Here is a 16,779-nt window from a genome sequence, read left to right on the forward strand (position 1 = left end):
AATCTTTCACAAAAAACACCCGTCTAGCTGAATCCACTGTCAAAAATTTCCCCCCACTCTATATCTGTGCCTAAATCAAAACACGGATTCCATGAACAAAGCTTCTTTCTTAGAACTGCACGCCTGTGGAACTCTGTTCCGTCTGCCTGCTTCCCACCGGACTACAACTTGGATGTCTTCAAGTCCAATGTTAATAAATTCCTAATGAACCGCCCCCTTAAGTAAACACTTCATCAAATCTCCACACTAACGTAATGTACTTGCAATAACCCTTATCCCTGAGTGGCTTCCGGGCCTTGATAAGTGGTGATCACTGTGTAAAAAAAAAAAAAAAAAAAATCATTGTTAAACATGGAATGCAGAGATAGATCAGATATAAATGTACGGAAGCTATCCCAGTCAGTATGCATCAAATAGATACCACAATACTTAGTTTGCTGCACCGCATTATAACAAATGTCCATACAAAATTTAACCCAGATCTGACCAGTAGTTTCCGAGAAAAAGAAGAAAAGTACAATATAGACATGTAAAGTAAATTTAGTCGCCTTTTCAATTTTTGTCATTAATAGCTTTCTGCCTACAAAATCGATATTTGATTTTGGTTTGTCATTTCTTTTGGTGGATCATTACAGAACAATCAAATTTAATTGCAGAAATACTTTGACCGTGTTAGAATTTTTTCATATAGACAGCAACTTAAAAATGGCGGGGGGGGGGGAACTGTAATCATCAATACAGAGTTAATTCCCTTTGTTGTATCCAATGGGCATTTGAAACAGATGATGTTTTTTTTGAGTTAAAAAAAAGAGAGATTACATTTGCATACTATCATGGTCTAAGGGTTTTCGAAAGTGTAGTCTTTTTCCCCGTATAATAAAATTTAATAAAGGTAAATATGTCGAAATATATATATGATGAATACACCTGTTGATTTCGACGTATGAGCTCCACTGCAACAGCTGTTGTTTGGAAATCCACACATGATTTGTTTATAGTGTTGAAGGCTTTGTGCATTTTTGGTACAACTACTAATCTCAATCAGTGCCACAGTACATAGCAGGCAGTACACCATATCAAGTTTTAAGGGATTTCAACAATTAAATTTTTAATAAAGATAAATGTGGCCAAATATGATGTAGAAAGTGACGATTTCTATTTAAGCTAATAAATAAGATCCTTCAGTCAAAAGAATTGAATCCTCTAAAGTTACTGATATCATAAACAAATAAATGAAAATGATTAATAAATTTGTTTAGAAAGTTGGCTGCATTGATAACGGCATTGGCTTTTCATAGTTGGTGGTGATGTGTGAGTTTAAAAAAAAAATTAAACATGTGTCTGTGGATAACAATATTTTATATATATACATTATTTCATTCCATTAGACATAACCATTTACTATTAAATTTTACAAAGTTAAAATTCGAACAGAACTAATGGTATAGTAACTTAGCGAACTTCAACATGTGAAAATTAAATTTCCAATCTTTATTATAATGTCAAAAGTATTAGTGTTTAAGTACTTAATTAACATTAATCACAAGAAATGATTGTAGATTAACACCTTTGGTTAAATTCACTCCCCTCCTACAAAAAAAAAAAAAATGAGATTTTACTTTTTTTAGGTGATTACATATGAACACCCCCCCAAAAACATATAGAAAGAAGGAAAAAAAACCCAATTATTTTGGAATTTAGAGTGAAAGATCAATTTTGTATACAAATTTAATCTAAAATAATCCTTTCTAGCATTTTAAGGCAGTTAATCATTTTTATTTACTATGGGAAATAAATGTAGTGATTTTTTTTTTTGGGGGGGGGTGACAGATTTACATTTTTATGTGTGTGGTTTTATGACAATGAAAACAGTTGAAATATTAAGGAAAAAACTTGAATGCAGAAGACTAAGACACCCGAGCTACAGGCACTAGCACGAACATATAGATACTGCTACAAAAGTGGAACACAAAGAAACACCACATGGAATCAAGAAAACTAAAACTATATAATTGTAAGTTAAGATACTCCCCCCCCCCAAAAAAAAAGATGTCAGCATAAACTGGCACCGCACCAAATAGTCATGGAGAGTCAAGGAGGATAGATAGACCAAGGAGTGAAAAGACTATTCACACCGTCACTGGATGAGTGCAAAGAGGACTGGGACATTGGAGAGGCTTATTGCCACCTAAATTAATGATCGCTGCTAACGAGAAATCAAAGGTAAACGGCTGTTGCAGTAATGCAAATTAATTTGCAAAGGTTATTGAAAGAGGTGGAGAGTACTGGAAATCTGGGCGGGGAGGAAACTTGTTGTCACTCAGACTCCAGGGAACAACACAGGTTGTTCTCAAAGAGAAATCTTTGATGATGGTTTGTGTGAAAACTCCTAGTGAGTAATAATAATGATAATAGAAAAAAAAGGTAATTATATAAACAAAGTTTAAGCAGACATAGCAAAAGCAACATCCTAGTTTAAGCTAGAAAATTTTTGAACAAACACTTTTTTGTTCTTGCTACAATCAGGACATAGTCAACCACTTAAACGCAGACATTATTGCTGTTATGACTGACCAGATCCTTGTTCAGATAATTTAAAAGTTGATGTCACTTTTTAAAAATACATTTTTATTTGCAAATGTTTTCTCATGTAAAAATAAAGAGATGCTAATCCATAAACCTTAAAGAAAAAAAAAAAAAAGTCTGTATGATGTACATATCCGTGACGGAAAGAAAATATTGCACATCAAAAAATCATGTAAATTGATCAAATCGTTTTATTTTTTATAAAGAAAATTATTTTTAAGTGGTTAATGGGGCACCTCAAGTAATTAGCAATAAAGTAACCCCTTTTCAGAGAGAAAGTAATGCCTGGGAGGGTGCACCTCATGATAGTGAACAAAACCAGCCTGACAGAGAACAAGGCCACTATCTGATCGATTGTCAAGGACATATCTGCGACTCGTACGAACAGACAAAGCAAAAAATACTATTTAATATTTTAGTGTGAATTTAACTTTTTCGTTGATTTGATCACACTAAAAGTGACTTTTTCTTTGATTTGATCACATTAAAAGTGACTTTTTGATTTGATAACACACAAATGTGACTTTTTCTTTGATTTGATCACATTAAAAGTGACTTTTTCTTTGATTTGATCACATTAAAAGTGACTTTTTTATTTGATTACACTAAAAGTTACTTTTTCTTTGATTTGATAACACACAAATGTGACTTTTTCTTTGATTTGATCAAACTAAAAGTGACTTTTTCTTTGATTTGATCACATTAAAAGTGACTTTTTTATTTGATCACACTAAAAGTGACTTTTTCTTTGATTTGATAACACAAATGTGACTTTTTCTTTGATTTGATCACATTAAAAGTGACTTTTTCTTTGATTTGATCACATTAAAAGTGCCTTTTTTATTTGATTACACTAAAAGTGACTTTTTCTTTGATTTGATAACACACAAATGTGACTTTTTCTTCGATTTGATCAAACTAAAAGTGACTTTTTCTTTGATTTGATCACATTAAAAGTGCCCTTTTTTTATTTGATCACACTAAAAGTGACTTTTTCTTTGATTTGATAACACACAAATGTGACTTTTTCTTCGATTTGATCAAACTAAAAGTGACTTTTTCTTTGATTTGATCACATTAAAAGTGCCTTTTTTTATTTGATCACACTAAAAGTGACTTTTTCTTTGATTTGATACACACAAAAGTGACTTTTTCTTTGATTTGATCACATTAAAAGTGCCTTTTTTTTATTTGATCACACTAAAAGTGACTTTTTCTTTGATTTGATAACACACAAATGTGATTTTTTCTTTGATTTGATCAAACTAAAAGTGACTTTTTCTTTGATTTGATCACATTAAAAGTGACTTTAATAAAAATGATCTCTTAAAAAATTATTTAGATTTGAATAAGTTTACGATTATTTTACTGCAAAATTGTCATTTTCAATGATACCGTCTTAAAAAATTCTGGGTACCTTTAAGCATTGTCAATCTGTCATGCTGAATTTTGCAATAGCATTTTTGTCACACAATTTTAAAAGAGTATAATCGTTAGTCAGCCAGAGTTTGGAATCGCATTGTTTGGTCAGTCACGCTGGAGTTTTAAATGAAATTTTCTTTGTTATGGTTCTTGTCTAGAATTCCTCCTATATTAAAGAACAAAAATAAAGAAAAATCTGTATCGCGTATGTACTCACAACAAACCGAATATATCATACAGTGGAACTTCTAGATATGAAAGACTCTATTTATAAAATTTTCAGCTTCGGAAATGTGATGTGAAAATTTTTTTATTCCTGTATACATAAAAATTTTCAGGATTCGGAAGATACAAATGGCAGAAAGACTATTTTTTTGAAACACCTAATTCTTCAAAAAATCTTTTAAAATCCGGGTTTTATTCAATTAAAATTTCTTTTTTGCAATTTTCTGGAAATATTTGTATTGATTTTTACTTGGGAAACATTTTTTGCCCATATTATTTAATTAATTGGAATTCATTGTTGAGATGAGTATTATTTATTAATTTATTTATGCGGCCTATTATCTACAGTTCCAGGTGAACATTGTCTGAAGATAGCGGTTTCAATCCAACCCAAAATCAGCCAGAGGCTTACTTGGCCAAACTGTGGTGAGATGACAACAACTATGGAAGACAGTAATTTCTGATACAGTTAGGAGATTCAGAGTTCCTATCCCATTGCAATTACCACCTGACAAATTTTTATTAGTTAGTAGTTTTTGTTTTACAGCATATCAACCTTTTTCAGGTTATTTAATGCCGAATCCAGTGATTTTGAAGAAAAATTTTTTAATAGAATATATATATATATTTTTTTTTCAACTCGGTTTCTATTTAACCCATAATTGGGACCCTAACAGGTACTACCAATCCGGGTCAGAATGGATTTGGGAGCAATGGCAATCAAGGGGTGGCTCCACACCCCCCAAAGCCTGCAAGCTGGGGCCTCACCATCGGATATAGTTTAAGGTCATATCCAGGACCCCACCTGACAAAGGGCAGAGGAATAGTTGGCTGAAATATCGTGAAACAATAACTAAAAAAAAAAAGATGAGGATAATAGTCCGCAATGAATAAATTAATTCTTTGCTTGGGTTTGAATTTATTTTTTCTATCCCCCCCCCCAAATTAAAATTATTTTAAAAATTGAAAAATTAATGTACAATTCTTACCACATTTGAAGAACGTATATTGAAAGAAAGATTTTTTGTTTTAATTTTTATCATACACCCTCTGAAACTTTTGTAACAGGTGAAGGAATTTGTCATTATTTTTCTTAGAAATCACAAATTAGCTGTAAGAAAGTAAATAATCTATTTCATTCTGAATACTTTTCCTTCCACGCATCTGAATGTCCATAGATTTGATCGAGGTCGTAACTTTACGAGTAATGATTAAAAATTAAGTTATATCTCTCAGTCGTTTTTATTATATTTGGATATCAAAGAAAAGTATAAAATAAATAGCAAGTGAAGGTATTAATAGTTAGGTTACATTCTGGTTTCATTCATATTATAAAATTTAATGAGTCTTTTCATAGCGCTTAAAATGGTTTAGACAATTTATATCTTAATATGATAACGTGTGTTATTTTCTGTATCACGTTTACATCTGGGTCGTTTAATTATTATGTACTTCCATTTCTTGTCATAAATAATTTTACCAAGAATTCTTCATAAGTTTTGGTTTTGATTTCGATTATAGCTGAAGGAACTCAAGTTATATATATATATATATATATAACTACTTAATTTACTCACATAAAATTAATATAAGAAAGTATAGATTTATGCGTAATCTTTAAGTATTTACTTCAAAAGTGCTCAATACGTAGGTAGAGCTAGTTAGTAATTCATAAAATATATATGGCGATTAAGCTACACTGAATATTCCGTGTTTCATCCACTCTAGGACTCTTCAGGCTTATGCGCGAATTCTGTGGTTGTTTATCGTTTTTATATGCTCCTCTTCTAGCATATATAAGTGGAGCATATAAAAACGATAAACAACCACAGAATTCGCGCATAAGCCTGAAGAGTCCTAGAGTGGATGAAACGCCGAATATTCAGTGTAGCTTAATCGCCATATATATTTTATAAATTACTAACTAGCTCTACCTACGTATTGAGAACTTTTGAAGTAAATACTTAAAGATTACGCATAAATCTACACTTTCGTATATTAATTTTATGTGAGTAAATTAAGTAGTTATATATATATATATATATATATATATATGTATATTTTTTTTTCACAAGTTTTTATTTTGGTTTCGATTCAAGCTAATGCACTCAAGTCATATGGATATTTTTTTTTACTTTTGAAATTGCAACTTTATAATACATAAAAATCGAGAGAACATTAACTCTATAATAATATATACAAAATCTGCAAGAATTAAAATATCATATTTAAGTGTACTTTATGACCAGGCTTTGCCAGGTGTTCTTGTTTGCTTAGATAGATACTTTTGCAGTTTTAACAAAAAAGCTACAATAATTTGAGAACGTCTCCATTTACACTGAGCATCTAAAGATTGCCAACATCAATATATTACATATGAATGAGTTCCCTGTGGAATTTCTACAGGTTCCGCTATATGTAAAACACCTTTCAGGATATGAAAGTTTCATGATATGAAAACCAAGCTGAAACCAACTAATTTTGTATCTACAGGTTCCACTGTACTTTATTTTTCTATTATTCTGCCACCTGCATTTAGAAAATAAAGAATAATTTCAATAGTTTCTTACCAAATTCTAGAATTATGTTGACTCCAGAGCAATGTTCATAGCGCCAAGCTCCAAAATTATATACGCCATGTTGGATCAAGAAGTCTTTATATCTGGCAACAGTGAAATCAATGGAAGAAGTTTCTGGAAAGAAATGTTTTTAAAAATCAAGACAATGTTTGTGATTTAGTTAAAGTTTGATTTGATGAAATTTTTTACGGTGCTTATTTTAAAGAACTAAATTGCAGAAAAATCTTTATGATGAACGTAGCCATCATGGAACAAAGCTATCACATTCCAAAAATCATGTAAATTGATCAAGTAGTTTTTTTTATATAGAAAATATTTTTTAGCAATTTTAATAGGAAATTGTAGTCATTACCAGGTTGATTTTGATCTCGATAGTTCGAATTGTGTTGTCTTCTCTTTATAAATTAAACATGGCGGATCAAAGCATAACATCTTGGCCTGTCATAAAATTTGATTTTCTTAATTAAAAAGAAAAACATAATCAAATTTTTTTTGTTTTACAATTTATACAAGCATATCTCATGAACACAGACTCCCCCAAGATTATTGTAAAAATATGTCAATATATATATATATTCAACGAAACATGTGTAAGATGCAATATAATGAAAATTTAAGCCTAAATAAGAAAAAATAAAAAAGTAAATATAAATACGAATAATATATAATTACTTCTATCCAGTCATGTTGATAGAATGAGAAAAATCTACTTTGACAAGAGGCATCCGAATCATACAAAGCTCTATTTTTCACACATTTTTCACAATGTTCCTCAATTTTGGAGATGAGGATTGATAATTCAATTAAAATATTATTTCGATTACTCCACCTGCTGTTCTCATCTTGCGAATTATTTTCACAACATTTTGGCTGATGTAACCTCCAATCTCCTTCAGGTGTAGCTTGTCAAACTCAGAAATCTTTTCTATCAACATTTGCAACACTCATGGTATAGTGGATAAAGTATTTGATAAAATTCAGTTGTAAGTGACACTCTTCTGGAGGCTGAAGATTCATGTGCAGATTCCAGAGTTTAATAAAATAATTTCTAAGTCAGAAAAGATACACTTAAAGAAAGTCGGAGGTTACATCGATCGAAACATTGTGAAAATAACTATCAAGGTGAGAACAGCAGTCCAAATAATCCAAATTTTCACAATAGTATATTTTTGATTGTTTTGAAGTATATTTGAATTCTTCCAATTATTAAATAACCCCACCCCCTGTGCCTCAGTATCATGAATTCATCCTAGGATGGGTACTCCAACGAGTAAAACATATTTGAATATTATGTGTAGATTTGGTTTTGTTTTTTTGTTTTGTATAAAAATACTATTAAGCTCAATAACTTAAGGTTTGCAGATCCCAGAGTTTTCCCCCCTTGGACTTCATCATCAGAATGAATATTTTTTTCAATTTTCCTATCAGTTTGGTCAAGCTGGGGATGGGGCATCCTATCGTATTCCAGACATTCACCCACTATCTTATATATTCTAACCGAGAGATCTTCTTAAGATTCTAACCATCCTTTAAGTGCAATTGTTTGAATCTCTCTTGCACTTGTTCATCACGTATATTTGCCATGTAGTTTTGAAATTCATTTTCACGAATCCAGTTGCAGCAAAAATTACTAGAAATATAGAGATCTTCCTAAGATTTCTATATTTCAAAAATTACTAGAAATATAGAGATCTTCCTGAGATTTCAGTTTCTGTTCATGTTGTACATAAGACCTCAGTATTTTGTTATCTTTTCAGGATTGCATTCCTCAGTAACTGGTGACAGTGAAATTGAGAGAAAAAAAATGGCTGCTATAATACCAGAGATATAAGTGTTGGGATGAACAGCAAGGATCCGTATGGGAACCCAGTGGCGTCTTCATCTTAATCCTTACTTGCCAATAACGTCAGTAAATGTGCTAAGTTCTAGACTTCATCCATGTTGACTAGGAGTGAAGTGTAGTATCTGTTTAATACTACACTTCTGCTCTTGGTCAGTGAAGAAGTATCCTTCTAGACTGACACAATTTTAATTTTTGATCCAATCCAGAATGCTCCTTTCAGAGGAGATGGATTTTCCCCCCATAAAAAAAAATACCTTGATTCTAACCTTGCACTTGCAATGGGAACTAATTAATTATAGATAGTATCTATTTACTTGTCTCCCCACAAGGGTAAAGTTATACACGAGGTCAGTTTTTAATGTGGGGCACTCTAGATTGAAACAAAAATATAAAATTGCCTCAGTCTATTACGAGTTCTCCTTCACTGACTGAGGACAAAATAGTGAAACATCAGAACAGGTATTACACTTTATTCATTACAGATAGTTCATCAGAATATTAAAAGAAAAGAATTCATTGTTTGAAACATTCAATAATAATTCAAGATTTAATGGTTAAGAAGGCCTGATGAGTGTGAAATTGTTTTTAATAAATATTGCTATTTATTAAAAATAAATTGAATTTTTTTTTCTTTTTCTTCCTCTTATATGCCATGGTGGTGGTAATCCCTGGCATGACTTGAGATGTTTGGAGTTAAGTCAAAATGGTGATTGTATGTCCGATTACAACTTTTTGGCATCTGTCGAATGTGTACGTAATAAAAAGGAATTCACTGTTTACAACCCTCGATAATAATTTAAGATTTAATGGTTAGAAAGATTGTTATTTATCAAAATTGAAAAATTAATATTTTATTATTAAAAAATTTGAAAGGAAAAACAATTCAATTTTAATTTTAATAAATAGCAATATTTATTAAAAACAATTTCACACTCATCTGGTCTTTCTAACTAAATAATTAAAATAATAAATATTGCTATTTATTAAAAATAAAATCGAAGAAAAGCAAAAAATCAAAACAAAAGAACAACCGTCCAATTTTCTAAAGATAAATATTTTACTATTCAAAAATTTGAAAGGAAAAAAAATTCAATTTTATTTTTAATAAATAGTAATATTTATTAAAAACCATTTCACACTCGTCTGGTCTTTCCAACCATTTAAAAAAAAATACACTTTTAGTTTCATATAAATAAAAATTTGCAGAAGATATTGTTTACCTTCAATAAATGAAAATGGAAGATTTCTTAATGTATCTACTGCTTCCATATAAATCATGATTTTCGGGCACCAAACTTGATGGGATTCACAAATTCTTCCAAAAGACAAACCATTCCAATCAGCCTCACAGCATTCTTTACTGCAGTACCTGACTGCTTTACATAAAGGACTGTTAAAAAACAACAACAGAAAAAATAATAAAAAGAAAAAGCACCCACAGAATAATTAATAGATTTCACAATTCTTTTTACAATCCAACTATATTTGATGCAAATAAACTTCAGTCAATGCATGGCTTGTCCACCAATTTTCACTCACGAATGTACAACAGTCTTTAGTTTATTGTCACTCTTTCATTCATCAGAGCTGAGATGGAGTTCGATAAACTCAACTCCATCATCTTTTCATATAGCTGTTAATGTGTGCATACACCATCACTGGAAAACAGAACAGATCTGATATTCCGCTATATATATATATATATATATATATATATATATATATATATATAAGTCCTCGCGCGAAAGAGCAGGACACAAAATTTTTTAAATAATAATAGAATAACAATAACAAAGACTTTCGCTGGCAAGGACTACTATTGACTGTAACCAGTTATACAGTCCTATTGAAATTTTCATCTCTATTTTTCTCGTTATGTACTGAATATTTGTTAATGAAACCTATATGAAATATGTTCTTTATTAAATTTTAAAGAGTTTCTATTCAGAAAGAAGTTTAAAAAAATTTAATCTGAAAAAGTTATTTTAAAGTTTTTGTTAAAAAAAATTCAGATTTTCTCATTATTCAGACCTGTATTACAAAGAGGGGGTTGCAAAAAATGAGTTGTGGTGTGAGGAGAAATACAAACTGAAACAGAAAATATTCAGATCTGTAATAATACAAAGAGGCGGTTGCAAAAATGAGTTGTGGTGTGAGGAGAAATACAAGCTGAAATAGAGAGAAGGAAAGTTTTAAAATATAATCTTAGAAAGATAAGATACAAATTAGAAAAGCATTTCATCCAAGGCATGAAAATTGTTAAACAAAATGTTTTTACTATAGGCTTTAAAAATAAAGGTACAAGATTCAATTTGAAATTTATTTATCTTCAAAGTGCACTTTTATAAATTTTACAAAGTAAGGTATAAAAATTTAATTTAAATTGAATCCAAAAATTACCTTGGATTTATTTTATGTAATGTACATTTTGTTGCAATTTAAAAACATTATCTTTCATCTAGCAATTAATGATATAGATATAAAATTTATAATGATTTTTTTTGTTTAAAAGTGCAACGGAATGTACATTACATAAAATAAATCCAAGGTAATTTTTGAAGATAAATAAATTTCAAATTGAATCTTGTACCTTTATTTTTAAAGCCTACAGTAAAAACATTTTGTTTAACAATTTTCATGCCTTGGATGAAATGTTTTTCTAACTTGTATATATATATATATATATATATATATATATATATATATATATATATACGAGCAAACAGTTAATAAAACATGTTAAAAAACACTTTGAAATGAGTTAAAAACATATTCAATCTGAAAAGGAAACACTAGATACGTGGATAGTCCTTAATCCGCGGAGTTTCGAAGAAATACTTTCCTTCTCATCAGAGGGTAGGAATTAGCAAAATGCAGGATCGGATTTTACATGCAAAAGTATTTGATGAAACAACAAGTAAGTCAAAAATCTTACTTGATAACAAAATAAGTGAAGCAGAGGGAATATGGTACAGAAAAAGGTGATTACACATGAATGGATAGTTTGGTGGAAGATAAATAATCCAGTGACGGTAAAATCCAAATATATAACTTCAAGAAAGTTAATTGAATTTCAATTAGCACAAGTAAAATCCAAGGAAATATATATATATATAATATAAAGCTGAACATCTGTGTGTGTCTGGTCACAAATAGGCTCCTGTATGGTTGACTATTATAGAAAACTAATCACATATAATGATAAAAGATGTATCGAGACATAGGAATGGGTATGTTTGATCTGGCATAATGATGATTCATTAAAATTGTGGGGTCTGTGTATGCGCCTGGTTCGCAAAGTATGAAATAAAAATTAAAAAAAAACTTTTGCAAGTGTTTTTGATATAGATGTACATAATAATACTTTGATAAGTATGTTTTAACTTAAATAGGGATGATATAATAAAATTGTGGGGTCTACGTTCGCGCCTGGCCTCCATAGAATGGAAATAGGCACAAACTTTAATAAAGACTTTTCATATCTATCTGCGTAAGTATACTTTGATAATTATGTTTCAGTTTGAAGAAATATGGTTTAATAAAATATAGGGTGTTCGTTCGCGCCTGACCTCCATAGAATGGAAATATGTCGCAAAGTTTAACAAGGTTTTTTAATATAGATCCACAGAATATTGTGATAAGTGTTTCAGTGTTAACAGGTATGGTATAATAAATTATGGGGTTTATCTATTTTATTTTTACTTTCATCATATTTTGCTTTGGTTTTGATACCTCCAAATTCGAAGCTATCTCTTTACAACCCTTCCTTTTCATAACCTATCATACTTTCATAAATCAGAGCCCATTTTCTATAGGCTGTTTTTGAACCCAGTTAACGACGGGTACTTTTGCTAGTGTGTATATAAGAGTAGATAGTAGTTTGCTTGAAACATTGTTGGTAAAGAAATATATAGAATTCTTTTAAAAGCCAAAAACAATGCGGAGAAAGACCGGAATCATGAAAGTAAAGAATTGAAAAACAAACAAATGTAGACAGGTATGCTTGAGTAGAGGAGTGCCTAGCCATTTATTCGTCTATCATTCTTCACCTCAATGTATAATTATTTATAACCAAGTTGCTGGTATGTCCGGTGTATGTAACATTGAGGTGAAGAATGATAGACGAATAAATGGCTAGGCACTCCTCTACTCAAGCATACCTGTCTACATTTGTTTGTTTTTCAATTCTTTACTTTCATGATTCCGGTTTTTCTCCGCATTGTTTTTGGCTTTTAAAAAAATTCTCTCTCTCTCTCTCTCTCTCTCTCTCTATATATATATATATATATATATATATATATATATATATATATATATATATATATAGTCTTGGAAGTTTTTTTTAAACATTTAAAATTATATATCAAAAGAAAAAATAAATTTTAAAAAAATCTATCATTAGAAAAAATTATTTACCAGTAAGTCAATTAAACTCACGCAATCGCTGAATTTATTTGCTTTCATGAATTCACATTAATCCTTACATATATATATATAGGTGTAAGTAGCTTTCTAGCATGGTAGAGAGAGCCACCTTCCTCGCAGTAGCCTTGGCAAAGCACTCAATGTATCTGTTCCAACTCATGTTCTCTGTAAACGTTAGACCAAGGAGTTTAAAGAAGTACTTTCAGGTAATTTTTCTTTAGCAATTACTATTGGTGGTAGAGAAGGTATCTCGTAATTATTGAAGGAAACAAGCTTAGTCTTGGCAGCATTGAATGTGACCATCCCTGTATGTTTCCATTCCACTACAGATTGGAGGTCATCCTCTAGTGCTTCTGCCATTTCCTCAGATATGTATTCATTTGTTTTCTCCTCGTCCCTGTTGTACAGCGTAGTGTCATCAGCAAATATACCCATCTCAGAAACAATTTTATCAGGGAGGTCATTTATGAATATTAGGAATAATAAAGGTCCAAGGATAGACCCCTGAAGTACTCCCACATTTATATCATATTGTTTTGATGTACAACCGTCAAGGTCAACCTGGATTCTTCCTTACTTAGGAAGGATTTAATTATGTTAAGTATTCATCCAGTGATACCATATGATCTGATTTTCCTGAGAAGACCATCATGCCATACCTTGTCAAAAGCCTAAGATATATCTAGGGCTATCGCTCTACCCTCCCCTGCTTTGTCCAGTGTATGGTATATATGTTCAGAGATTACAGTTAGGATATCTGCTGTAGAACGGATTTGCCTAAATCCATATTGTTGGTCAGTCAGAAGTTTGGTAGCTGTAAGATGATGGACTAGAGCTTGATTAATTAAGGACTCAAATATTTTGGCAAAAAGCGAGAGGAGGCTAATGGGGTGATGATTTAATGGGTCAGGTTTTTTGCCAGAATTCTTGAAAACAGAAGCAGTTTTCCAGCAGTCAGGAAAGCAAGATTCGTTAAGGCATTTGTTGTAAAGTTTGGAGAAAACTGGAGCAAACTTGGCAGAGCATTTTTTAATAGCACAACCGAGATAAGATCGAGTCCACATGCTTTTGAGGTGCCAAGGTTTTTTATGATATCATACACCTGAGAAGGGGTGATTTTCAGATCCTATAGTGTGGCGTTTGTCTGCAAAGGAAAGTCAGGGACGGAGTGGTTAGCCAGGTCCAATGTGGAATTGGTGACAAACCGAGTGACAAGCATATTAGTCTTCTCAGTTGCCATGCAAATAACCTCATGATTGTTGGATAGTGGGGGAATTGTTGATTGCCATTTGTAAGTAAATAATTTAAAAATATTAAATTTATAAAATTAATTAATGGATTATATTTAAATTTAGGATCAAAGATCGTTATAGAGATTTTATGAGAATTTTAAAATTTAATTGAGGTACATGCAAACGCACACACGTGGATACGAATATATAAATGCGTATGTTTACACATTTTATTATTCCTATCATTATCAAAATTATTAAAGCAATTAACAATATTATCACATTATTATATGTGTTATATAAGGTTTTAGTTTTACCTGGGTTTAGTTTAGTTAATAGTGATTAAAATTATATTACTTTAGCAGAATTAGTAACGTGCATATATTATAACCGGTGTAAACCATCCTTCAAAATAAGTAATTTCTTAATTATAATGTTCGCTATTTGGTACATATTAGATTAAAGCATAGGGAGAATAGATAACTATTATTTAACTTAATATTTATAATATTCTTGGGTTTTTCATATAAATTAGAGGGTTGGGGGTGGGTGGGTGAGTTTTGTGTTTAGGTCATGGATTTGAAAATTCAAGAGTTAGAGATTTATGCCAACTATAACATAAAAGCAAAAATGTGTATGTATTTGTGTGTGCATGCATTTTTTGTAGGTGTCCGGCAAAAGCTTTTTCAGGGGGGCGCTCGGAGCAGGTACTGTTTCTTAAAACCTTCTATATGGTACCTAGATTATAATATCTACGATTTACGAAATGAGCTTGCGTGTATCTTTAATTCGGGCGACTTTTATACGCTATTTTCGCGATATTTCTTGGTTTATGTGTGTTTGTTTGGCTTTTCAGTATAAAATTGAAACTGAATCCGTAGCATAAACACAGCTCCCTGGCACAGCGCCCTTCGGGGCCCGGGCGACAAGATCAAAGTGTAGTATCTGTTCCGGCAGATGCTGCAAAGCTATGACTAGCATAGACCAGCTATGACTAGCAATGACCATATGTGGGGGTAACCCCACATATCTGACCTTGGTCACTGAAGGGGCAACCCTTCATACCAACAGTTTCTAATCCAGCTTCCACTTCCCTCCTCTCGGGAGCTGGATCCCCCCTTCCCCCTATCTCCACATTAAAAACGGCCTCCTGCCTAATTTGCTCAGTGGGGAAGCAAATAAATAAAAACACAGCTCCCTGGCACTCGTGACAGAGACGTCCAGAAAAGCAATGAGGTTTGATCAATGCAGGGGAAACCCCTTATATCAGACAATTGCTATTCATTTGGACCAACATCTTGTGGGAAACGCAGAGACTGGCTTACAGCCAAAGTTAAGTTTCTCCAAATGGCGTGATGTTTGACCTCATTAAGTTCACACACCTGTCAATTAAGTTTTTTATTATTAAATTAAAACGCTTTTCATTCCTCTCCCGTTGTGGCCCAGTGAGTAAGGTGCCAGCTTTTTTTTCCTTTCCTTTCCACCTTCGCGTCCAAGCTTTGGATTCGAGCCTACTTTCCTACCAAAACTTTTTTTTTTCTTTTACGCCTTCAAAACACTTGGGCAATGCCAGGCACCCCTGCTAGTCTATTATGTAAAGGGCAAAATGGGCATGAGCATTTGTGTATGTCCACGAAACGATTTTTCCATCAGGCTTCCCACGTTGGTTAGATTCCGCAAGGAATTTTTGCATACTTCCCAGCTCGTAATATCTCAGGATACACAGATATAACATATGAAATAGATTCGTAGGATACATATACATAACAAATATGGAGTCTATGAAATATAATATATTCTTATTTATGGTTATATAAGTGTGTATAGAGGGGTAGATACTTAGTATAGGTGAATCATGAATGGAGCGAAATATATAGGTAGACGAAAAATAAGTGTCATGCAACTATAGGGAGCATAATGTTTTACAATGCATAAAAATTGAGAGTATGCACACGCCATGTTAGGTTATACATTATATATATATATATGTATTTAAGTAGTTTCTGAATCTTCATATTAAATTTATGTTACTAAGGAGATGTTTCTAATAGTGTTTACAATTGATAGAGTTTTCATGCTTTTTATTTAGGAGCTTATCTCTCTCCCTAAATATTGTAATATATAGTTTCTCATTAAGGCATAGGTAGCAAGGTGAATTTATAAACAAACAGGTGTTTGCTCTCTTAAGGATATTCCCATTTGCAATTTGTAAAGATCCCTGTTCAATTAATTCATTAAAGTATTTAGATAGTGATGTTCTATCTGTATAGTTTGGATTTTCAAAAAAGCATTTGTGTCCTGTATATATTTCCTTGAATGTGTTACTTGCCATGCCAATTATAATATCTTTTATTATCTGGGTTTTCTTTAGTAGAGATGGTAGCTTTGTAAACAACTGAGGTTATTAGGTAGTTTTCATTTAAGATGGCATTAAAAGTTTTTCCTACAATTGCATGATTTAGTTTTT

General features: G+C 31.5%; 1 protein-coding gene across 1 annotated transcript in view; it reads right to left on the reverse strand.

Moving 5' to 3' along the window:
• The window catches only part of LOC145268089 (zinc finger MYND domain-containing protein 15-like), a 72,998-nt gene that overhangs the window by 34,528 nt on the left and 21,691 nt on the right, over positions 1-16,779 (reverse strand). The window contains exons 5-6 of the mRNA XM_080123350.1: positions 9,876-10,045; positions 6,804-6,926 (exon numbers count right to left, since the gene is read on the reverse strand). Coding sequence (XP_079979476.1) covers positions 6,804-6,926; positions 9,876-10,045 — 293 coding nt within the window. The remainder of the gene's footprint in view (positions 1-6,803; positions 6,927-9,875; positions 10,046-16,779) is intronic.

This window comes from Euprymna scolopes, chromosome 4, assembly GCF_053919585.1.
Source record: "Euprymna scolopes isolate OS-2025 chromosome 4, ASM5391958v1, whole genome shotgun sequence".
In the NCBI taxonomy this organism is placed as follows: Eukaryota; Metazoa; Mollusca; class Cephalopoda; order Sepiida; family Sepiolidae; genus Euprymna; species Euprymna scolopes.